The sequence below is a fragment of the Populus alba genome, chromosome 6 (genome assembly GCF_005239225.2).
Source record: "Populus alba chromosome 6, ASM523922v2, whole genome shotgun sequence".
NCBI classification, from domain to species: Eukaryota; Viridiplantae; Streptophyta; class Magnoliopsida; order Malpighiales; family Salicaceae; genus Populus; species Populus alba.
The window spans coordinates 7,451,833-7,478,147 of NC_133289.1; the positions used below are offsets into that span (position 1 = coordinate 7,451,833).

The window sequence follows — 26,315 nt, forward strand, 5'->3', positions numbered from 1 at the left end:
AGTTCTGATTTCTATAGGTGGATGTGTGATTGTGACCAAGGTTTGTTCTCTTGATAATTTTCTGATTTTATTAAATTTTGTTTGATAGTTTTCTGTTTTATTTTTCTTTAGCCTATATAACATCCAACCCCCCCAAATTGCATAACGTATAGCATAAAAATCTGAACTAAATCTTCCTCGTGGGATCGACCCCTTGCTTGCTCTATATTATCTTGTGTGTTGTGTTTGAAGCTAAGGTAATTAATTTGTGTGACCGCGACATCGCAACAAATTTTGGCGCCGTTGCCGGGGAATGTAATTTTAGTTGATTCTTGTGTTTTTATTGTTATTTTTAGTTTCTGTGATTGTTATTTATATTTCTGAAAAAAAAAAAAAGAGAAACAGAATTTTTGCTTGCGGCGGTACTGTTCACTTGCGGCAACGGTACTGTTCAAAACAGATTTTTTTGTGGAATTAGGTTTCGGCCTTTTGTTTCTTGAAGGAAAACGATGTTCTAAACATAACTAGTGGTAACCACTAGCCCCACTCTATCAAGGCCAAATTCTGCTGTTTTCTAGGGTTTTTAGGCAGTTTTAGTTTTCTAACGTAAGATTTTCGTACAATTTGCATTGTTTTCGATCTCTTGCGTGGTTGGTTTCTTTTGAGTTTTCTTGATGCTTTATGTCAGTAACCCGTTCTACTAATCAAAGTCAAGTGCAATTAGATCTCAAAATAGAAAAAACTTTACGTAGGTTACGAAAGGAAGCTCGCCTCAACACCATGGCTAATGCACGACAACAAACACTCAAGGAGCTTGCTGCTCCTAACGTGGAAAATCAGCCATTGTGCATAAACATCGACAATAGTGTAAACTTTGAGCTCAAATCTGGTTTTATACATTTGCTACCAACATTTAATGGTCTTGCAGGAGAAGATCCTCATACTCATCTCAAGGAGTTCCATATGGTTTGTGTTGGCATGAAACCGAATGGAGTTGACGAAGAACAGGTTAAGTTAAAAGCTTTCCCTTTCTCTTTAAAAGGGGCAGCAAAAGCATGGCTTTTCTCCTTTCTCTTTAAAAGGGGCAGCAAAAGCATGGCTTTTCTCCATTCTCCCAGGTTCAATTGGAACTTGGAATGGCATGAAAAAGATCTTCCTTGAGAAGTATTTCCCAGCATCTCGAGTTGCCAACATAAGAAAAGAAATATGTGGGATTCGACAATCTCATGGAGAGACACTTTCCGAGTATTGGGAAAGATTTGAGCAACTCTGTATTCAATGCCCTCATCATCATTAATCTTCCTTCAAAGCCCTTGGGAAAGTGGCTTTGTAGGGGAAGAGTACCTTTCTCCACTTTTATTCTCACAAATTCTGCCATATATGTAATTCTTGACTAGACCCTCGAACATCACAGATCTGCGCCCCCCCCCTCCCCCCCAACAATGAACATGGTCGAATCTCACAGACTTATCCTTACCTGAACCTCGAGTGCGTTGTACTAGACCGTATCCCGACTCCCTACCCCCAATTGCCAAAGAAAACCCAAAAGATTGTAAAACATAAAGTATGTGTGGCAGAGGGTAATGGTCATGATACTAGTGTTCGGAAAGATCTGTGGTTGGGTAGCTCTATAGTGGCATTATAATTTCTGTCAATCAGAAAACATATCATGGAAAGTAAAATATGGAAACAGTGCCAGTGAGGGCTCAAGTATGTGAGATCTTTCCAGCAAAGTAAAACAAGTGAACAATTGCAAAAAATCGAGGGGTGCAGTCATTTCTTATCCTCCTTGCTGAGGAAAAATGTGGGAACATGAGAACTTGTAAGGCGTTTTGAGGGAAAAAAACATGTTGCTGGATAAAAAAAAAAGGGAGAAATAGAAAACAGGATTTGGGTCCTTATGATCTCAGATCCACTAAATGGATCAAGTAAGAATTTGACTTATTATCAACATCGAAATTGAAGTCAGCGATGATTCTAATCTTAAGGCTGCCCATGGCACTGCGGAATACAAATGCTTGAAGACAGGAGTGAAGGAAGTGTTAAAAAAAATGTAATGCGGTCATAAATGTTTAGTTTGCTCTACATTTATGGATTTCCAAGCAATTACTTATTTTCTGTTTACCTCTTCCAAAATTTGGGAGTTCATTGTTCTGAGAATGACAAAACTGTCTTCGCGGATTTACTTTTCAAAACCAATTATATCCAAACGTTAATTAGTCTTATAATCAATATTGATGGCATTTGTCTCGTAAAAATTTAGTGGTTCTGTCATAAGCAGCTATTTATGAGCTTTCTTTTTGTTCCGTCTTTAATATTTAGCTCGACAACAGTAAATTGAAGCTAATGCTTAAGAGTTCTTGGAGGAAACATGATGAACAAAGAAAGTGATAGTATCCTGAACTGCAGTTCTAACCTCTTAGTGAAAATTTTGAAAATCATCTCCAATAGAGGTGGTAGAAATTATATCCTCACTACTAAGATCTTGTTAAGAAACTGATTCCTACGCAAAGTGCACGAGGATAGCTAATTGTATTCTTAAAATGAAACCAAAACTTTCTTTGTTCATTATGTTTCCTATATGAAGAGTCAGTGGAACAATATCTCCTTATTCATTGTCAAAACCACTAGAAAATTTCATCTAGATTCATGGAATGGTGAGGTTTATATATCCCGGTGCTGTCCAAGTAGTTTATCAGATTTTCTTCAGCAATGAGAGGTTATGGTTGAAGGAAAATTTCAAAGGAAGGTATAATTTATGTTATTTTTTGTGATTATATGGTCTTTATAGCTCATTCGTAATAACCTGATCTTTAATAAATAAATAAAAAAGCCAGATTATGATACTTTGTTTCTTCTTATCTTAATGTGTGGTTAATAGCTATTTTTTTTTAATTTTTCATATAGTGTCCTAGATTTGCTTATATCCGCTGATGGGTTGGTTAGATGGACTAATCTTAAGAGTTTTAAACCTCTTATTATATGGTCTTCACGGGCAAATCAACGGTTAAAATGGAATGTGGATGAATCTTTAACTAGAAAACCTAGTGATCCTGATATTGAGGGTGTTCTTCGAGATCATAAGGGAATGGTACAATGTATGTATAGATCTATACTAGTAATTAAGGATTAAACATTCCAATGAAGTAGAGCTAATTGTAGTGATTAAAACATTTGAACTATCATCTGCTAGAGAAAAATATATAGGAAAAACAAAAATTGGAACGAATTCTTCCAACGTGAACAACTGGATGATTAAAGAGTCTAATAGACTGTGGAAATTCCATGTGCTTTTCATCCTTGCATCTAGATTTTCTCAGGTTTAAGACTGGTAAAGTATTCACATATTTTGAGGGAGTGTAACAGTATGACAGATGCCCTTGCAAAACAATGTGTTACTAGAAATTATGAATTGGTGACTTGGTTTTGACAATTCTTTTTTCAGGTTACTTATATATGCTATGATCACCATGGAGATTTTCGGGTTTCTAGCTTCTTTGAAGTTAAGGTTGATATTTTGATTTCATTAATTTGTGAGGGATATAAAGTTTATGTCTTAAAGAAGTAGACTGTTGGTAATTGATAAGAGATAGAATCGAGCATGACATGGATCTCTAACAGTACTCTACCAGTACTGCCCTGGTTGATTTTTTATTTTGCTTGGTCTTTTGAGTTATGATGTAATTGTTTCCATGTGTCCTTATGGGTTGTAGTTTGTGGCTCTGCGGCTGCGGCTGCGTTTTATTGACAACGCAGCTGCAGCCGTTTGGTTAATTAAAATTGAGGTGTACTGTTCACTGGGACCCACCCTTTTTCTGCGTTGGAAACGCAGCATTTGAGAAGCAAGAATTTGTTGCTTTTTGTTTACTGTTCACGTTAATTGCATTGTTCAGACCCATGCAGACCCTTTTTTTTTTTTTAGTGTGTAAATTTAAAAAAAAAATTAATTCAGAATGAATTTTATACATTATAATATTTTATCTAATTTTATTATATGCTAAAAAATTATGAAAATTGTAGTTTTTGTCGGATGTATTTTGTAGATAATGGAATTATAGATGGTTTTCTTAAAATAATAAAAAATATTTTATATAAAGTATGATTTATTTTATAATATAATAACAATAGTTAAATCCATAATATTTAAATTAAAAATCATCAATATTAATATATATTTTTTTAAAATTATTTTATAACCTCAATTTTAAAAGCATTTTTAACCAAACACATTAAACTACTTTTTATTCAACCTTAATTTCAACCACAGTTTTAACCAAACACCTATTTTTTCAAACCAACCTCAACTAAAAGTACTTTTTATAAAACAATTTTTTTCAAACCACAACCGCAACAGCTACCGCAATGCCAAACACACTCTTAGGCTTTATTACTTTTGCTTATAAACAAAAAAAGACTCAACCCCTTACCTGAATCCTGGCGCATTGGACCATTTAAAAAGAAATTTTTGGGAACACCATATAAATTATATTTTCAAAAAGGTTAATTTTTTTTTATTAATATGATTTTTTTTTATATTTTTAAATTATTTTGATGAACTAATATCAATAATAATTTTTTAATATATTTTTAAATAAAAAATATTTTAAACTGTTATCATTACTATAATTCTAAACAAGTCTTGATAGATAATTAGGCATCTGAACACTCGATTCCCGTCTAACATTTGGGCACCTTGGACTCCAATCAATCTTAACTATTAAGGCTTCCTATACTGACCATAAGTGCTCAAGACTTTTTCCTGGCTTGACCTCCAGATGCCTCTGACAAAGTTCGAGCTCTAGGTGGCTCGACCTAATATATTTTAATCTATCGTGGACTTGAAACTAGCCTATTTCCTTATCGAATCCAATCTAGCTACCAAATGATAAGTTGATGGTATTAAATCCAACTATGAAAACTTTTAAAACCAAATCAAAATGTATTGTTAGTTTTTTTTTTAATGATTTTTGTAAAAACAAAAACGAATAGGTTCTTACATTGTGTTTTCAAAAGTTGAAAAAATAAAACAAAAAGCATTAATTCTTTATTATATCTTAAATTAGCCTCTTAAAATTAAAATGGCTAGAATAAGGTGCAGTAAAAGGCTAATATCAAGCACATAAATTATAAATGAATGAAAGGATAAGAGTCAATCAACCCAAATTAAAAGGATTGGAAATTATAAGTGAGGAAGGATTGAAGGAACCTTCCAATCCTTTTTGTTTTATGTCTTTATCCTTTTTGCCAAATGATGCTAAATGCTTCCTCACTAGTCCCTCCTCTCTGATTCATCCTTCAATCTAGGGGTGAGCATTTTCGATTCGGTTCAGTTTTGAACTGAAAAAAACAACCAAACCGGTTCTCTCTTTAAAAAAAAAAAAAAACCGAAATCGAACCGAAACCGAGTCAAACCGACCGGTCCGGGTCCGGTCCGGTTCGTTTCTTGATTTCAAAAAGCCGAGAAAACCTATATGCTCATATTTCTTCCACACGGAGCCAGAGCTTTCCCCTCTTTGGCTCTTTCCCTGTTACGGCTGGTCACCAACCCCTCCCTTTGCAAAGAAAAACCAGACCGGCCCCTCACAATTCCTTCCCCAGCAAACAAAGTAACAAACCCCGAACCCAGCAAACTGCATTAATATACATAATCCAATATTTTCTTCACCTAATTAAAATATGGCAATGAGATTTCCCAAGACAATCTGGTTCCATTCATTGAAAGCATTGTATGGAGATCAATATTTAGAGATATGGATGGATCAAGGGTTAGAATAATAGAAAGTTTGATGAATGACCTGACTAAGTTCACCCCATCCTCACAGATCGGAACCCTCTCTCACCCAGACACCCACTACAGCCTCCCTCCAGCAGCCACAAAAACCCAGCTGCACCACAACTCAGCCTCTCTGCACCACAACCCAGCTAAGAGGGAGAGGGAGAAGGGAAGGCTTGAGGAGGCTGCTGGAGAGAGAGTGAGAGGGGCTACGGCTAGGGTTAAGAAGAGGGGGGATAATTTTTCTATTTATATTTTATAATGACTTTGTTTGAACCGGTTCGGTTCGGTTCGGTCCAGGTTAACCGGTTTCTGCATTACAAAACCGAAAACCGAACCGAACCGGGATTTTTCCTAACTATTCTAATCGGTTTAATCGGTTTTTTTTCTATGTTCGGTTTTTTTGGTTAATTTTTTCTTGGTTTTCTCGGTTTATTCGGTTTTCCGGTTTTTTTGCACACCCAACCCTCCTAACAAACAAAGTATAAAACCTAATTATAATTATAATTCTTTGCAAAAAAAAAAAAAAAACGAGTATGTTCTATCATTTCTATATTTGTTGTGGCAAAAAATTAAGATTGAATTTCAAATAGATGTCGATGCAAAATAGGAAACTACAAAAGACATGCGTAATATACTAATTTGTTGATTGCTTTCAAGGTGTATTTAAATTTGTTAAACTTATTTTATTGTTTGTATTGCTATAATAACTTGAAAATTTTGTTAAATTTAAATTGTTATTGTTGAATTTACCTTTAAAATGTTAATTGAAATATAGAATTACATTTAGTTAGTTTATCTTAATTTTATTATATTATCGTTTGTTATGTTTTTTTATTATTTCAATTAATTTTAATTGTTATTTATGAATTTGTATAGATGTTAGTTGAAAATATATAGATATTGAATTTCTATAGATGTTAAGTTGTATAGAGTTGATTTTATAATATTTGTAAAAATTATCAATATTTGTGGGTAGTCTCTAATATAGGGGAAGTGCTGGTGAATTTTTTTTAAAATAATTGAATTTAATTATTTAATTATTCATATAAATTTATATAAATGTGTTGAATGAAAATTTAATTATTCGTATAAATTTGTATAAATGTGTTGAATGAAAATTTAATTATTTTATTGTTTGTATTGTAATAATTATTTGATAATTTAGTCTCTTTTAATTGTTATTATTGAATTTTCCATGGAAATGGTATTTGGAAATGAAGAATTAAATTTCATTGTTTTATCTCAATTTTATTCTATTATTGATTGTTATGTTTTTTATTATTTCCATTCATTTTAATTGTTATTCATGCATTTCTATATATGTTAATTGAAAATATATAAATGTTGAATTTCTATAGATGTTAGGTTGTATGTAAGATTTTTCAATGGAGTCAATTGGTTTGTGAATATTGTAAAGATTTACAGGTTTGAAAACTGTGGGTAGTCTCCAGTATAGGGGAGGTGCTACCAAATTGTTTTTAAATAATCAAAGTTAATTATGTAATTATTCGTATAAATTTGTGTAGATGTGTAGAATGAAATATACAGCATGTCGTCAACAGATGGTTGCAGCTAGTTCTTCTAGCAACGAGGAGGACTTATCCTTAGGTGCTGATCACGGCGAGGCATCTACGCCAACTTGTGATGTTGCCTCTTCTAGCGTGGTTTCACATCGTACAGACAGTGTGCCTTCACAGCGGGGTCAATTCACCTTCAAGTACTAGGCACAATGAAAGGATGACCTTTCAATGTCAGTTTGTTTAGGTTTTAGTTTTTTTTTATACTTATAACATAATTTATGAACAACTAATTAATATTTTATTAATTTTATTTAATTTCAAGTTCACAAACATTGAGCCTGTCTGGACAATAACATCGACGTTTAAATCATCGATGAAAATTCTATTGTTTCAATGGAATCAGGTTTCCAGACATCTTGAGTGGAGACCAAATATTGATGCATGGTTTCAATGATTTCAGGTAGGTGTTAACTTTTAATTTCCAGCTTATTTTTAATAAATTATTTTTATAATTTTATATCTTATACTATTTTTATTTTTAAATGAATTATTTATATACATAGCATAAATTTGAGTGGGATAACACGAACAACAATGTTGTGAGGAGGGTACGGGAAAATCACACGGCAACAAGGTAACATCGAAAATAATATTTATTTTTGTTTTATAATTTTATGTTATAAATTCTAATTTGTTACTATGGAAGTGGATTGCGTGATTTTTGGTATGACACACAAAAAAAAACAAAAAGATACGTGAGAGATAATGGTTTTGAAGGATGGAATGAGGTGGCGGTTTGGCGGGAATTCAAACCACCATTCATCTCGGGGGATATATGGACAACATATATTGAGCACGTGACGTTTGAGCAGTTTGCACGATGCTCACAGTTAGGTGTTGACAACCAGAACCGGCAAATTCATGGTTCGGTGACCACACACACCGATGGCTCCGTCCCATTCAGTGCACATGCGAAGCGGATGGTAAGATTAATTTAAATGAAGTATATCGTAAATTAATTTGTTGTTTTGTATAAATATATTTAACTTGCAACATTTTTTTTCCTTACAGGCTACGTCTCTTGAATGTGAGCCGAGCCTAATGGAGTTGTTTGTAGAGACGCAAGTGTGGAGTCAAGACCGCCAAAAGGGGTTGCAGCAGTTTGTGGACAACCATGCTCAACACTTCATGGTATGTTTGTTCAATCATTTTATTTTGTAAGTTATTATTTTCTTAAATTGAATATGATGATTTTTTAAAAAAAAATTCAGGAGGCCTATAATAACCGGTTGAGGGAGAGATATGGGTACGATCTTTCGACCCATCCGGATTTCGATATGGATTTGTAGATGGAGGTAGGATCATCTAGTGGACCCGATAAAAATCGGGTTTATAGGCTCTCCAACACTATGGCTGAAAACTTGCGGTCGACCCGTAGTGTCTCAACCGTTGGGAGCTCTCCATCAATATCAAGCACCTAGTCTAATGAATTCATGGCCTTGAAACAACAATATGAACAACTCTCGACGGATTATGATCAGCTCCGTCAAATGGTCATGGAGATTAGATCAAGGATGAGTGATGATACATGTGCAGCCCCTTTTTTGACCATACAATCCCGAGAACAACCAGCCTCCTCCTCCTCCTCCTCCTCCAGCTTCATCGTTATTCTAGTTTAATTTTGTTTTTGAAACACGTTAAATTTGTAATGAATATTTGGATGAATATTATTTAACATTATTTTTATATTTTTAATGTTTAATACAATTTTATTTGGTTATTTATTTGGTTAATTAGTTTTTTTACTATTAATAAATATTTTTTTAAAATATTTTCAATAAATACTGACGGCCTTACAGACGGAACCAGGCCGTCGATATTTTACCAAGAGTTGCAAAAAAATTACCACCCATGCCACAATCACCGACAAATATATTCCGTCGGTGTTTATCGTTACTATTACCAATGGAATATATCTGTCGGTATTTGACAGAGAGTTCTAAAAATTTACCGATGAATTGCGTGCCTTACACTGACGGAATGAATCCGTCGGCAAAACTATTTAATGGTGTAGTGACAATAATATTTTTAGTTTGCTAACAACGATGGCATGTTTTTAACTTTCTTTTCTTATTTTTTTCCTTACACACGATTATGACATCTAAGTTTTCCATTTATGAATGCTTTGGTTTTGACAAGTTTTAGGAATGTACGGGTTGGGATCAAATCCTGCTGCAAAAACAACATGGCCTAAGTTAGTTGGCTTAACAGCGGAAGAAGCTGAAAGAAAGATAGAGGAGAAGCCAGGCGCTCAAATTCAAATCGTTCAACCTGATTTTCGACAGAATAGTGTACGATTACACGTTGTGTGATATCATTTTCTTCTCTTTTCATGTCATTCACTATGGGTTGTCTTGAATTGGGCAAACGCAAAACACACAAGTCATAAAATTTATGGGGTCCAAAAATGTCGGCATAATTGTTCAATTATTATAAAAGGAAGTCTTGTTTCTTAAATCTCAGGGTCTCTTAAACTGAACTTGCTTGGATCAACCGAATGAAAATGATAAAGAAATAGAGGAATCTTGCAAACTTTTGTCAGTGAGTGGAGTGGGGTATTGTTATCAAGGATGGATTTTTCATCTCTGAAGTTTCTGTATGTATAGAATGTATTCCCACTTCCAAGGAGGAATTTCAGGAGAACCAGAAATTCAATTGAATGGTGCACACCAAGCCCAGTTCCACATTAAAAAGCAAATGGAAGGAGCACAAGAAAGATAGAAGAACAAGCAAGACAAAATTATGTCGAATAGGGTCATCTCACACACTCTAATTTTAAAATTTTATAACTAAAATATTTCATCACACAAATATTTTTGATCAAAACTCTTATTATAGCTCTTTTAAGTTGCTTATATACTACTAAAAAGTCTTAAATAAAGCTGAAAAAAATAATATAAAATATTTCTAAAACCAAATAAAAAAAAGAATAAATATAACAAATGTTAAATAGTAACTTCTAAGCATCATCATAAAGTCTTCCCTTTATCAATTGCTACAAAATTTAACCCTAAAGAAACCAAGGTCTCTGAAAATTTCTAGCAAAAATTTACAGTTGATCTAACAATTGGATTAAAATTTATGTATGTTGACATAAAATTATACATTAGAAAAAAAATCTCCTACATAAGTGTCCATGTGTTGGAGCAAATTACTCGTCTTCAAGTTCTGGTTATCTATCCACCTATATTGTTGTTACTATAGACCATTAAAAGGGATACCCTTGTGCTCCACTGACCTCAAATTTGTTGACACTTTACAATTAGACAACTCGAATAAAGTTGGCCAATAATCAATGCCCTGAACACTCTGATTCTTTGTAAAACCATTACTGGTCGCCAATGGCCGAGAACCAACTCTCGAATTGGTTCTTTGATAGACAGAGTTTGGTACGTGGCAGATTAATTCAGCTAACTTTCTGTACTACTTCCAACTATAACCATGCATGTCTTTTAAACATTACATCCTGCTTCATGCTTAGTAAAGATGCTTCATGATTTGTTACCATGTTTGCTTTCTTATGTGATACATCAACATGAACAAAAGGGAGATATACCGTGTTATGCATTTTATTTAATTCGCATCGTTGTTTTGCAGGTGATCTTTCATGTACATCTCCTAAAGGCAGTTTACTACATAGTTTTTTTTTATATAGAAAAAACACACTCATAAGGTAATGTATATGTTGCATACAGGAACTCCTCTTATTCACCAAATAGATCTTACATGAGTTCTTGATAGGTCCTCGAAGAAAAGCAAGAATTAACGGCCACCTGAAAGGAGGGACTCTGTAACCGAGGACGAGTGTGCAAATGCATTGTCCATAGAAGAAGGATAAGTATAGGCAAACTCATCAAAACCTTCACGATTTGAAAATGTTAGGCCACTTGCAGAAAGACAAAGTGGTGAAATGTCAGGCAGAGGAACATTCCCCTCTAAGAACTGCACTACTTGGCGCATGCTTGGCCTTGCTGCAGGCTCAGAATGAGAGCACATCAAACCAAGTTTCAATACCAATTCCATTTCCTCTGCAATATATTCTGTGCCCAAATTGGGATCCCTTGCCTCCAGAATTTCACCTACAAGCCATCGACTAAACACCCAATCAACCAAGATTATATCCTCAGTTGGCTGTATTGGCCTTCTACCAGAAGCAACCTCAAGCAAGAAGGCCCCAAAAGCGAACACATCAGTGCTTGTCGTGGCCTTCCCAGTTCGTGCATGCTCAGGTGCGAGATACCCAAGAGTTCCGACAACGTGGGTCGTTTGAGGATCTGTTCCATGGTCATACAATCTTGCAAGGCCAAAATCCCCTAATCTTCCATTCAATTCACCGTCTAGCAAGACATTACTAGCCTTGACATCTCTATGAATCACAACTTGCTCCCATTCTTCATGTAGATAAAATAGCCCTGAAGCTACGCCTCTGATGACTCTAAATCTTTGGCTCCAATTGAGGGCGACTGCTGGTTGGTCATAGAGGTATTTGTCTAGACTTCCATTAGGCATGTAGTCATATACCAAAAGTAGCTCTCCTTTACGCCGGCAGTACCCCAGGAGAGGGACTAAATTCCGGTGACGAAGGCGCGACCAATGCTGACAATTTTCCGCCACAAATTCCCTCATCCCCCTGTCTTGATTCATGAGACACCCTTTTCACTGCAATCTGAAATCTTCGAGGTTTGGCAAGAACACCTTTGTAGACTCTACCAAATCCACCACTACCCAACAGCTCCTCGTCTCTAAATCCTTTGGTGGCAGTATAAAGATCTTTGAATTTAAATCGGTGAGGCCCATAGTCGAGTTCCCAATCTTCTAGCACTTCTGCAAACTTCCTTGTCCTTCGGATGGCATAAGATATACTCGAGACTGCTACTAAAACCAGACTTAAACAGAGCACAGGCAGTACAATGGTTAAGAATTTGGATGTCTTCTTTGGTCCTACGCGAGGAAGCTTAGGAAGGCGAGAGATATGTAGTGCTTCAGCTATGCCATTCATCTTGAAGCTCCAACCCAACACGTACTGGGACGCGAAATAAGAATTACCGGTGGATGATGAGAATCCAATATACATACTACTGTTTAAGATTGGCGACAAATCACGAGACAGAGTCAAAAGTGGTCTGCTGGGTTTATCAACATCAATCGGAGCTATAGTGACATTCATTTGCTTCTCCATGCCATCATATTCTATCCAAACTTGCATTGGATGGCCACTAATTAGTTTCAAGTTTGTGAGCTTACCATTAAGTTTGGAATAATATCCAGCTGAAGCAGATCGTTCAGACTCTAAACCATTAATATCAATCCCAACATGGTTATCATCGATATCATTGAAGTTGCTGCTGTTTATCGTGTCAAGCTCCACAGCAACAACATGGTTGGTCTGATTCCCATTGTTGGTGTTATTAAATAGACCAAGGTAATTGTTTGGAACAGCTCCTGGGAGACCTTTGTGGGGTGCAATGACAAAGGCAAAACCATGGCCACCAAGAGTTGGATATTCAGGTATGATAGCGCAAACAAAGGTAGTGGAGAAGGTGAAAGCTGTGCTATTTATAGAGTTCTTGAAGGTTACTGGGTTTGGATAGAAGGCGTGACCCTTTCCGTGGTAGGTTTCATTGGTTAGCCTCAAAAGGCCATTGGAGGTTAACTCAGCTAAGCCGTCAAGGCTTAGATTAGTGGATTGGAAGCCAGAGAAGGTGAAGTTGAGATCTTGAGACGCTGCTATTGCTAAGCTAACTAAGACACGCACCAAAAAGACGTTCCTGAATAACATTGCAACTGTGTTTGTCTCCACCCACCAGTTTCTTGTTCATGTTTGTTAGTTATATTGGAGTATCCATGTAATTCAGGAGTCGGCAGTTTGGTAGCTGAAAAAATATATATTTTTAAATAGTTATTTAAAAAATAAATTCTTGAAAACTAAATTGTTTTCGAATATTTAATTGTATTATGAAAAATAACTTAGAAAATATTTTCTAGTATTTGACATATTATGGAAAATAAATTAAAAAATAAATTATTACTATTTTTTTCAAGTTTATTAAAATAATAAAGACAAATCTTATAAATGAAAGTTAAATTAAAAAAAAATCTAATTTCATAAATTATCTCAAATAAAATAAATAGTAATTAAAATAATAGAGATCTAATAGATAAAAAAGTTAAAAAATGATAAAATTAAAAAAAAAATTACAAATTTCATAAAAATGATAAGAGAAAAGAAAATAACAATATTAAAAATAAGAACCAAATATAAAAATCAAATCAAATTAAATTTGAATAGATGAAATTAAAAAAAATATTCAAAAAAAAATATATATAGAATTAAAAATTTGAGGATAAAATTTGATAAAATCAGTAAATAACATGATATTTCTAAATTTTTTGTAATTTCTGAAAATGATTTTTTCTCAAAATAAAAAAGATATTTTCATGTAAATCAAGCTAATTTTTTTTTTATTAAAAAAATAGTTTTCGTTGATTAATATTTTTTTAATAACAAATAAATATAGAAAAATTTTAAAATGATTTTAACAAATCACTTTCCGTAAAATAAATGTGCCTTACTGATAGAGCCAATTAGTCAAACCAGGAGGATAATCTTTGCATTCAATGGTTGAGATAATCTAAGTTGTCAAACTTTCAGGTTGATGTGAAAACACAGTTCCCTAATTTAATTTCAAGGCAACATGAAGAACTAGTCAATCTCAGCAACTCTTCCGTGAAATTTCGCGGCTTCTTCACTGCCCTTCCAAACACTTATAAGGTTGCTCTAAAGAGTGAATCTTTCAGGATTATTGTAGTTTTATATAATTATTAATTTTAAATTTTATAAAAATTAATTAAGATACATATAAGTTGATATAAATATTTATATTAATAAAAATAAAAATTACTCTAAAATATGAGGATTCACATATTCATACATATTATTACGCTATTAACATCTTACTCACACATGCTAAGTAACATGTACTCAATTTTTTTTATTTAAAAAAAGATGTATTTATTTAATTTCTAATGTAATAAAAAAGTTAAAAAACTAAAAAGCTCCTAAAACCTAGAAAAAACTAAATTTAAAAATATAATAAAAAAACAACTCATGTAAACCTAGATAAATATGCCAAACTTGCAATTAAAGTCATAAAATTAAGATTACCACATAGAAAACAAATAAAAAAACTTAAAGACCGGTTTTTAACCAACTTATTGCCGAACTATAAAATTGAAATGAACATAGATAAAAAAAAAAAACAATGAAAAATAACTTAAGTCAATTCGAGCGTAAAATTCACAACATTGGTTATAATACTGGAATAACTCTATAAAAAACAAATTATAAAAAAAGCCATGCTTTTTTCTTAAAAAAAATGAAGTGATAAGAAAAAATTCTTCAAGAAATACAACACAGGATTTTCATAGGATGCTGAGTCATTATTTGCGTGGAACATTCATGGATAAGAAATAGCTGTCAAAAGGCTCTCTAAGAGTTCAAGACAAGGACTTGATGAGTTAAAAAATGAAGTAAAAGATGTTTTGAAACTTCAACACTAGAATCTAGTGAGGCTTCTTGGATGCTGCATTTAAAGAGATGAAACGACATTGGTCTACGAGTTTTTACCTAACAAAAGCTTGGACTTCTATATTTTTTTGTCTGAGTCTCACAAAACCTTTTCAAAAAGTTGTTCCAATTTTTCAAATTTAGCACTATTGAGCTTTGATACGAAGAGTCAGTGGAACATCTCCTTATTCATTGTCAAAACCACTCGAAATTTTGGTCTATAATCATGGAATCACTACCGATCATCTTTAAATTTACCGACAAAATTTTTTATCCGTATTTACACTACCATTTCATTAATAATTAATTTATCAATAAAATCACTGATAAAAATTCTCCAATGGTAAGTTCGTTGGTAATAAAAAAACATTATTGCTGACGGATTTATTGAAGGAAAAAGCGAGCAAAAAAAATAAATTACCCGCTTCATTCCGTCGGTAATTCCTCAGAAAAATACTGTTTGTAATTTCGTCAGGTAATTATTAAAAAATATTTTTTAAAAAATCTATTTTACAAAAACTATAAAATAATTAAATTAATATTAATCAACACTCTATAATACTCAAAATTCTTGGAAAAAAGAAGAAGAAAATCAACTCAAAAAATTTGCAACAAATAAATAACATGAAAAAATAAATTCAACTAAAAAAAAATCATATGAAAAAATTTTAAAATCCTATAAATAAATCAACTAAAAAATTGATCTCATATGAAAAAAAAAAATCCTACAGCAACATTCATATAATTATTTAGAACAAAAAAAATTAAAAATAAAAAAATAATATAGTGAAAAAACACAAAAAAAAAAGAAAATGTTTTTTACCTTAATGTAGTTGTAAGTGAAGTTAAGAAGAAAAGAAAAACAAAATTCGTAAAGAATACTAATTAAAAAAAATTGGAAGCAAAAAAAAAAAAGAAAGGAGAAGAAGACATACCTGAGCATGGAGGAGAAGAGGAGTTAAAGGAGAGGAGAGAAAAAAAAAAAAAAAAAAAAAGAAGTTGAAGAGGAAGAAGAAAAGAAACGGGTCTCTTGTGAAATTAGGGATTTTAGGTTTTTTATTGTGATGTTTTACCGATGGATAATTAAATATTAATATTTTTAATCATTCCATTTATAATATTTTAATTTAAATTTTGAATTTAATCAAAACAATTTAGAAACCACCAAATATCACCGACTACTTTTTAATTTGTTGGTGATTTCGTCTGTAATATTTAATTTAAATTTTTAATTTAAGCTAAATTTTTCAGAAAACCACAAAATAACATCGATGGCTTTTCAATCCGTCGATGATTTTTTCTGTAATGAATAGTAATTAAAAGTGTAATTGGAAAGTGAATAGTTTCAGAGTTCTCTGTAAAATACTGATGGAAGTTTTCATTGGTGATTCTTTTGTAATTGATATGATGAATAATGTTCACAGTTTACAAACAATTTTACCAACGGAGTTGCTTCTGTCAGTAATTCTGTTGGTAAAAATGGCACATCATTATTTTTTTTGTTTTGTTTAAATTTTTTTTTTCAATGTATGGAATATTTTTATTGGCAATTTATCAACAAAAATATTCTCTTAGTATTTTTATTTATATTTATTGATTTTCTAGCAGGAAGAGTGAGGTTTATCCCTGTGTTTGTCCTAGCAATTTACCGGATTTTCTTAGTAGATCATTAGGTGTTCAGAACTCGATTCCCGTCTAACATTTAGGCACCTTGGACTCCGATCAACTTTAACTACTCAGGCTTCCTATACTCTTTCTCGGCTTGACCATAAGTGCTCAAGACTTTTTCCAGATGCCTCTGACCAAGTTCGGGCTTTAACTGTAGGTGGCTCGACACAATATATTTTGGATCTATCTAGGACTTGATACTAGCCCATTTCGTTATGTATCGAATCCAATCTAGCTGCTAAATCATAAGTTGAAGGTACTAAATCCAACTATGAAAACTTTTAAAATCAAATCAAAATAGGAAACTACAAAAGACATGCGTAATATTTACTTGTAGTTACCTTTAGTTATATTTTTGCTTACAAATGTTTTGGACGGACTTGACGCCAAATAGGAGAATATAGTGCCTTGTTTGTTCTGCTCAAATTTTATGTCGGGAAAACCGAGTGTTCAATTGCATCTAGAAATTGAAATGGTGAAACCTTGTTGTGTGATCTATAAATCGGCATGCTGCTTTCATTTCACCGGCACTCTTTTTTTTAATCTCAAATACAAGGAAACCAGCAGTCCCCTCCTGTTCAGAGCTTTGCTATGACCGAAAAAAATCACCAGATCAAGTCCCCTCAAGAACCACCTTGCCAAGTAAGTATAAAGAAAAATCATTTTTTGATGTTTTGTTGTTTGTAAGAAGTACCATCACGTGATTCTGGCGATCACGATCGAATTAAAATTTATGCATGTTAATATAAAATTATACATTAGAAAAAAATATCTCCTACATAAGTGTCCATGCGTTGGAGCAAATTACTCGTTTTCAAGTTACGATCATCTATCCACCTATAGGTGCTTCACAGACCTCAAGTGTGTTGACACTATACAATTAGCCAACTTGAATAAAGTTGGCCTGAGCACTCTGATTCTTTGTAAAACCATTACTAGTCGCCAATGGCCAAGAACCAACTCGAATTGGTTCTTTGATAGACAGAGTTTGGTACTACTTCCAACCATAACTATGCATGTCTTTTAAACATTACATCCTGCTTCATGCTTAGTAAAGATGCTTCATGATTTGTTACCATGTTTGCTTTCTTATGTGATACATCAACATGAACAAAAGAGAGATATACCGTGTTATGCATTTTATTTAATTCGCATCGTTGTTTTGCAGGTGATCTTTCATGTACATCTCCTAAAGGCAGTTTACTACATAGTATTTTTTATATAGAAAAAACACACTCATAAGGTAATGTATATGTTGCGTACAGGAACTCCTCTTATTCACCAAATAGATCTTACATGAGTTCTTGATAGGTCCTCGAAGAAAAACAAGAATTAACGGCCACCTGAAAGGAGGGACTCTGTAACCGAGGACGAGTGTGCAAATGCATTGTCCATAGAAGAAGGATAAGTATAGGCAAACTCATCAAAACCTTCACGATGTGAAAATGTTAGGCCACTTGCAGAAAGACAAAGTGGTGAAATGTCAGGCAGAGGAACATTCCCCTCTAAGAACTGCACTACTTGGCGCATGCTTGGCCTTGCTGCAGGCTCAGAATGAGAGCACATCAAACCAAGTTTCAATACCAATTCCATTTCCTCTGCAATATATTCTGTGCCCAAATTGGGATCCCTTGCCTCCAGAATTTCACCTACAAGCCATCGACTAAACACCCAATCAACCAAGATTATATCCTCAGTTGGCTGTATTGGCCTTCTACCAGAAGCAACCTCAAGCAAGAAGGCCCCAAAAGCGAACACATCAGTGCTTGTCGTGGCCTTCCCAGTTCGTGCATGCTCAGGTGCGAGATACCCAAGAGTTCCGACAACGTGGGTCGTTTGAGGATCTGTTCCATGGTCATACAATCTTGCAAGGCCAAAATCCCCTAATCTTCCATTCAATTCACCGTCTAGCAAGACATTACTAGCCTTGACATCTCTATGAATCACAACTTGCTCCCATTCTTCATGTAGATAAAATAGCCCTGAAGCTACGCCTCTGATGACTCTAAATCTTTGGCTCCAATTGAGGGCGACTGCTGGTTGGTCATAGAGGTATTTGTCTAGACTTCCATTAGGCATGTAGTCATATACCAAAAGTAGCTCTCCTTTACGCCGGCAGTACCCCAGGAGAGGGACTAAATTCCGGTGACGAAGGCGACCAATGCTGACAATTTCCGCCACAAATTCCCTCATCCCCTGTCTTGATTCATGAGACACCCTTTTCACTGCAATCTGAATCTTCGAGGTTGGCAAGACACCTTTGTAGACTCTACCAAATCCACCACTACCCAACAGCTCCTCGTCTCTAAATCCTTTGGTGGCAGTATAAAGATCTTTGAATTTAAATCGGTGAGGCCCATAGTCGAGCTCCCAATCTTCTAGCACTTCTGCAAACTTCCTTGTCCTTCGGATGGCATAAGATATACTCGAGACTGCTACTAAAACCAGACTTAAACAGAGCACAGGCAGTACAATGGTTAAGAATTTGGATGTCTTCTTTGGTCCTACGCGAGGAAGCTTAGGAAGGCGAGAGATATGTAGTGCTTCAGCTATGCCATTCATCTTGAAGCTCCAACCCAACACGTACTGGGACGCGAAATAAGAATTACCGGTGGATGATGAGAATCCAATATACATACTACTGTTTAAGATTGGCGACAAATCACGAGGCAGAGTCAAAAGTGGTCTGCTGGGTTTATCAACATCAATCGGAGCTATAGTGACATTCATTTGCTTCTCCATGCCATCATATTCTATCCAAACTTGCATTGGATGGCCACTAATTAGTTTCAAGTTTGTGAGCTTACCATTAAGTTTGGAATAATATCCAGCTGAAGCAGATCGTTCAGACTCTAAACCATTAATATCAATCCCAACATGGTTATCATCGATATCATTGAAGTTGCTGCTGTTTATCGTGTCAAGCTCCACAGCAACAACATGGTTGGTCTGATTCCCATTGTTGGTCTTATTAAATAGACCAAGGTAATTGTTTGAAAGGGCTCCTGGGAGACCTCTTGTGGGTGCAATGACAAAGGCAAAACCATGGCCACCAAGAGTTGGATATTCAGGTATGATAGCGAAAACAAAGGTAGTGGAGAAGGTGAAAGTTGTGCTATTTATAGAGTTCTTGAAGGTTACTGGGTTTGGATAGAAGGCGTGACCCATTCGGTTTTTGGTTTCATTGGTTAGCCTCAAAAGGCCATCGGAGGTTAACTCAGCTAAGCCGTCAAGGCTTAGATTAGTGGATCGGAAGCCAGAGAAGGTGAAGTTGAGATCTTGAGAGGCTGCTATTGCTAAGCTAACTAAGACACGCACCAAAAAGACGTTCCTGAATAACATTGCAACTGTGTTTGTCTCCACCCACCAGTTTCTTGTTAATGTTTGTCAGTTATAATGGAGTATCCCCGTAATCCATGATTTAGTCTGTGTGCTGGGAAATAATTATTTCTTGAAAAGTAGTTTTTTTAGAAAATGTATTCCTAAATTATTTTTTGTATGTCTAGTAGTATTATGAAAAATAAATTAAAAAAATAATTTTTAGTATTTGGTTATGTTATGGAAAATAAGTTGAAAAATAAATTGTTAATATTTTTTTTAAGTTTATTAAAATAATAAGGAAACAAATCTTACAAATTAAAAAGTTGAATGAGAATAATTTTTTTTTTAAATCTAATTTCATAAATTATCTTAATTAAAATAAAAAATAATTAAAATAATAAAGATCAAATCTAAAATATAAAAAATTAAAAAGATGATAAAATTAAAAAAAAATTACAATTTCATAAATTATTTTAAATAAAATAAATAACAATCAAAAGAATGAAAATCAAATCTGATAGATAAAAAATTTAAATTAAAAAAATAATAAGAGAAAAGAAAATAATAATAATAAAAATAAGGATCAAAGTTGATATAAAAATTAAATTAAATCAAGTTTTAAGAGATAAAATTAAAAAAAATAACAATTTTTTACTCAAAAATAAAAGCTTGAGAACTAAATTTAATAGAACAATAAGTAACTTGAATTTTCTAAATTTTTCATAACTTTTAAAAAGTATTTCTATTTAAAATAAAAGAAAAATATTTTCAATTAAATCAATTTAAAATTTTTTTTTATTGAATTTTTTATTAACTAATTATTTTAATGATAAATAAAAAAAATATGAAAAGTAACTTTTAAGAATCACTTTCCGTAAAAATAAATGTTTCTTAATGAGAGAGCCAATTAGTCAAACAATGAGGAGAATATTTGCATTCAGTGGTTGAGATAATCTAACTTGTCAAACTTTCAGGTTGATGTGAATGCACAATACCCTAATTGTAAGGCAACTAGTCAATTTCAGGCTTTCAGTAACTCTTCCGTGAAATTTCGCGGTTAGGTATTGTTTCAGTTGCAGTTGAATAGATTTTTCAAATTAAATTAAATTTTTTTAAAATTAATTTTTTAATATTTATATTATTTTTGATATATTGATGTAATAAATAAAATTTTAAAAATAAAAAATATTTTAATATATTTATAAATAAAAAATAATTTTAAAAATATTATTCACTATCTTCGAAACAATAAGGTTTTTTTTTTAAGAGTAGAGTCTTTTTAAAATTTTAGAATCTATAAAATTAATTAAAATATATATAAATTGATATAAACACTCAAATTAATAATAATAATAATAAAACAAGAATCCAAACACTAGGCTCTAAAGTCTAAGTTACACACAACCAGTGCTCTTTTTTTTTTTTTTTTGTCCCCGCCTCTGAGAGCCTGAAAACTCCTTGAAAAAAATGCTAATTTCATTAGCATTAGGTGTAAGCAGCTATTAATTTGCCCTGGATACACTTAGGTTATATAATAGTCTTGAATCGAATAATTGAAGTATGAATGTTATAAACGATATGATGATCGGTAGAGTTGTTTTTGGAAAGGATCTTGACTAATTTTATAAATTTGTGATAGATCCACTTAAAGAAAATGGTAAAAAAAAAGCATAGAATTAAGAACAAATAAATTAATTTATGATAGATCCACTGAAAATTTTTCGTGGATGCAACTTCCACAGGTGCCTCCTGACAAAGGAAGGAGAGACTTGGTTTCTAATAGACATTCCTATACAAAGATCAAAATTTTATTTACTGATGTAGAAGTGGACTAAAATATGACATCTAATGCAAGAGAGATAAATCAATTCCAACTCATCGTAAAAACTAAGACGCTAATCCCATGATGGTACTGCATTATAAACAAGAGTTGGGCAAAATTTGAAATTACAAAATATATTTTTTAAAATAATAATAAAATATTATTTTGATGTATTTTCAAGTGAAAATACTTTGAAAAAGCAACCACAACCATAACAACACTTCGAAACACCCTCTAAAAACACACAATAGAAAACTCAATTATAATAATCTATAATTCACTTAGAAAGAAACAAATATTTGTGAAACCTACAAAGGGAACCCGCCTTTTGCGTAACATAACAACACATGGCATTTCTTCTTTTAATCAATTAAAGAAAAGTTGAGTTAGAAAATTAGATTATAGGGGTGTTTGAGAGTATAGTAGCGGTTACTTTTTAAAGTGTATTTTACTCAGAAAAAACATCAAAATAATGTTTTTTATTATTATTTTTTTTAATTTATTTTTGGCACCAGCACATCAAAACGATCTAAAAACACTAAAAAAAATAATTTGAAGCAAAAACAATTTTCAAATTTTAATGAAAAATATATTGAAAGTCACTCCTAAATGGTGCCTACAAGGTGAAGCACCTAGAGAAAACGAAGTAGTCATTGTATTTGGTAGCTTGATATAGAAAGCCTAAAAAGTTGGTAACCAGTAGTAGGTGGTGCCTGGTAAGCCAAATGATGGATAACCGTGTTAATAATAGATGATGTCTAGTAAATTAAGTGATCAATAGTTGTGGTAGTATTAAGTGGTGCCTGGTAAACCAGGTGGTTTGGTTGTTGGCACAAGCAAAAGGTCTCCTATTATGGACGTGGGGACTTGCTAATGGTAAACCCAGTAACTTTGTAGAGAGAAAAGGTCTAACGATATTTTAGAGACATAGACTCTAAAAATATTTATGCTAAAAATGTTAAGAATAAAGAGATTGCAAACCTTAGACTTGAATGATTCATAACGTATTTATATTTCATAAATCTTGTTTTTTTATGGAGCGGAGAGGCTAAAGTGTAATTTCATCATTGTGATATTTTGAGTTGTATTCTATTCAAAATAATATGTATTAGATTGATATAAAATACTAAGGGACTCGTGTGAAATCCTGATAAAATCATTGGTAGGTGTTGGGCTCGAGCCCATTTGAAATGAAAAATGAATTCAGGCACATTGCTTGGATCCAAGTATGTTAAGCTCAAGAAGCGCTCTTGATCCTGGGCTTGGGTGCATGCCCAAGTCTAAGAGGGTGTTAAGGTGCTCAACCACTCTACTAGGCATTGGGTGCACATGCTTGGCATTATAACATACATAGTAGGATAGGTGTGCGCTCATCCCAAAATGGGCTTGAGCATGTTGTTTGGCTCCATGCACATGTGCCTAGTATGGGCTCAGGCTGCCATGCTCCTTGAGCCCTAGTTGTATATTGGGCTCGAGCTTAGTAGCCTAAGCCCAAAGGGTGTTTTTAGGCCTATTTTCTAGAAGGTTTTTTATTTTATTTTTTTAATCCAATAGGTAGTATGTTATTAGGGCAGTAATTTATGTAAATGTATGGTTTGCATGTGTTCAAGTAGTTGCTGCTAGGATTTTTAAATTCACTAGTAGAATATTTTTAACTTGAGATCTAATTTTATTGTGACCCTTTTGGAAGAAAGATGTTCTATCATCCCATTATTGCATCTTTTTAATCAAAATATGCTAAGTGACATGTACCCATTTTTTTGGTTTTTTTTAAAAATGTATTTATTTTATTTTATTATGCAATAAAAAAGTTAAAAGACTATAAAGCCCCTAAACCCTATAAAAACTCAATTTAAAAAAAATCACGCAAACCTAGATAAATAAGCTAAACTTGCTATCAAAGTCATGAAAATAAGATTACCACATAGAAAAAAAAAAAAAACTTAAAGACTAGTTCTTAACCAGCCTAGTGCCAAACTATAAAATTGAAAAGAACACAGATGAAAAAAAAACAATGAAAAATAACTCAATTCAATTCGAGTTAATCTGGAAAATTCACAACATTGGTTATAATACTAGAATAACTCTATAAAAAAATAAATTATAAAAAAAGCCATGCTTTTTTCTTAAAAAAAATTAAGTGATAAGAAAAAAATTCTTCAAGAAATAAAACACAGGATTTTCTTAGATGCTGAGTCATTATTTGCGTGGAACATTCATGGATAAGAAATAGCTGTCAAAAGGCTCTCTAAGAGTTCAAGACAAGGACTTGATGAGTTAAAAAATTATGTAAAAGGTGTTTTGAAACTTCAACACTAGAATCTACTGAGGCTTCTGATTAGTACTTAAAAGTGCATGTTTATCAAGGTTTTATATCATCATTTTGCACTTGAAGTATCAATAACTCCTTAACTAAAGCATGTTTTATAATAACAAGTTTGATATTATAAGATACCTTAATTTATGGTAAATGCTCATTTTAAATGCAGGACTATCACATAAATAAAAGGATTGATTGATGAGTTTAAGCATTGAAAGTTAAAGGACAAAGAGATGGCCAAACTTAGAAAAGAGATTTCGGTGCAGTCCAAACCGGAACATTGCTCGGTAATTGGATCATATCTGGAGCTCTAGATTTCGGATTTAGGTCCACTTTATATGGATGGAAAGGTAAGACAAAAGCCTACAACTTTCATGAGGAGCCCAAGATTTGAAAAGGTCGTTTTGAAGTCCAAATTGAAGGAACAACGAAGAAGTCCGAAGCTGTCCTGCAGCCCAAACACTATTTAGTGTTCAGCCCATATCTTGAGTTCTAGAAGTCCAAATGACCTCATCTTTTTTTTGTTGGAAAGCTGAGACAATTTCCTAGAACATTCTTGAGGATTCTGGGCAAATTATGATGTTAGCAATGACGTCTTGATCAGACAAGAAGATAAGGATTGTTATCTAGTCAAGATGTGGCCACCCACTCATCAATTAGTCAACAAATCAATAGTTCCAAATTTTGGCCTATAAAAAGGAGGCACTTACCATGTATTGAGGCATCTTGGTTTCTAGATCAAGATCATGCTCTTGCTTTCTCTCTTTGTATTGCTTATGTCTTGCTTTCATTAATATCAAGTTTATGCACTTCATTTCCTTTCCTTTACTTAGTTAACTTCTTTCTCATTTATGTTCTTATCTTGTTCATCTATGTTTCTTTCTTTCATTATGTTTAGCTAAGTTAATTATGTCAAGGTGAAAAGGGTACACTAATGGTGTAAGAATAAGTATAATATAAACTTAACATGGACCTTAACGTTGGATACTAACATGTTTTATATTTGTTATCTTGTTCACTTTTAATACTTTGCTTGTTAAATGGTTAATCTAGATTTATGTTGTATAACACTTGGTACAACAAATACTTGGTACTTTCATAGCCCATACTGTATGGTATAACCGACACCTGAGCTATGAAAGGGACTTGATTTGTTGTTAACATAAGTTATAATCATGAATGCCTGCCAACATTTACAAGTATTAGCTTTATTCGAATAAGATAACTAATGTAATCATGTTAACAATTTATAATCTGATTGGAACCTCCTTTATATGTGGTTTCCAATTGAGTAATAAGAGTTTATATTATACTTGTTTGAAGTACCATTAGTGGATCCTCTAACCTTGACATTTGTTTTTATCGTTGTTTAATCCTTACATTAATCTTTCATCTCAAAGTTCTCATTAATTTCTTCCTTCTCTTCTTTATTATTGTTGTTGTTGTTATTATTATTATTATTACTACTATTATCTGTTCATAAACTCAGTATATCGGCTGGAAACCTGTGACCCGATCATTTAGATCATTCTCAGGTATAACAACGCCACGTACTGAGAATTATTATTATTATTACTATTACTAATACTACTATTGTTATTATTATCATTATTGTTGTTGTTGTTGTCTTGTTATTTATAATTTATACAATTAACCTCTCTGTGGTTCGACCCCGGTCTTGCCGGGTTATTTATTACTTCGACACTCCTGCACTTGGGAGAAGACATCAAGCTTTTGGTCGTGTCAAGTTTTTGGCGCCGTTGCCGGGGAGGTAAATTCTTGTATAAATTATAATATTTATTTTATTTTCTCTTTTCACTTTTCATTTTATTTAACTTTGTTTCTTTTGTTTTCTTTTGTTTCCTTTTCTTCTCTTTTCTTTTCTTCCTTTTATTCTCTTCTTACAAGTGCATGAGAGTTTGGTCACGTACATTAAGTGGTCGACTTTGTAGGCTATCCTCATCATTTTCAGAAAATATGGCCGAAGAAGATAATCAATCACTTCATAATGAGAATAATGAGAATAACTGTATGAGAACACTTAGAGACCACATGAATCCCACAAGAACAAGTGCACCCTCATGCATAGTTTTCCCTCCTGATGCATCTCATTTTAATTTTAAGCCAGGCATTATTCAACTTTTACCATCTTTTCATGGCTTAGACTTAGAAAATCCATACTTGCATTTAAGGGAATTTGAGGAGGTCTGTAATACCTATAATAACTCAAATTGTAGCATGAACACCATTCGATTAAAGCTTTTTCCTTTTTCATTAAAAGA

The 26,315-nt window shown here is 33.0% G+C and overlaps 1 protein-coding gene and 1 pseudogene across 1 annotated transcript; both read right to left on the reverse strand.

Annotated features, from left to right (window-relative positions):
* Positions 1–10,926: 10,926 nt before the first annotated feature.
* On the reverse strand, positions 10,927–13,126 carry LOC118048375 (L-type lectin-domain containing receptor kinase IV.1-like; annotated as a pseudogene).
* A 4,690-nt stretch (positions 13,127–17,816) lies between these two features.
* On the reverse strand, positions 17,817–19,940 carry LOC118048376 (L-type lectin-domain containing receptor kinase IV.1-like). Its single transcript, XM_035058026.2, has one exon. The coding sequence runs from the start codon at positions 19,910–19,912 to the stop codon at positions 17,903–17,905; it is 2,010 nt and encodes a 669-aa protein (XP_034913917.1). The 5' UTR covers positions 19,913–19,940; the 3' UTR covers positions 17,817–17,902.
* Between the last annotated feature and the right edge of the window lie 6,375 nt (positions 19,941–26,315).

What these genes read in the sequence shown, in the direction of transcription:
- LOC118048376 (XM_035058026.2), bottom strand. Translation starts at nt 19,912, where the DNA reads ATGTTATTCAGGAACGTCTTTTTGGTGCGTGTCTTAGTTAGCTTAGCA.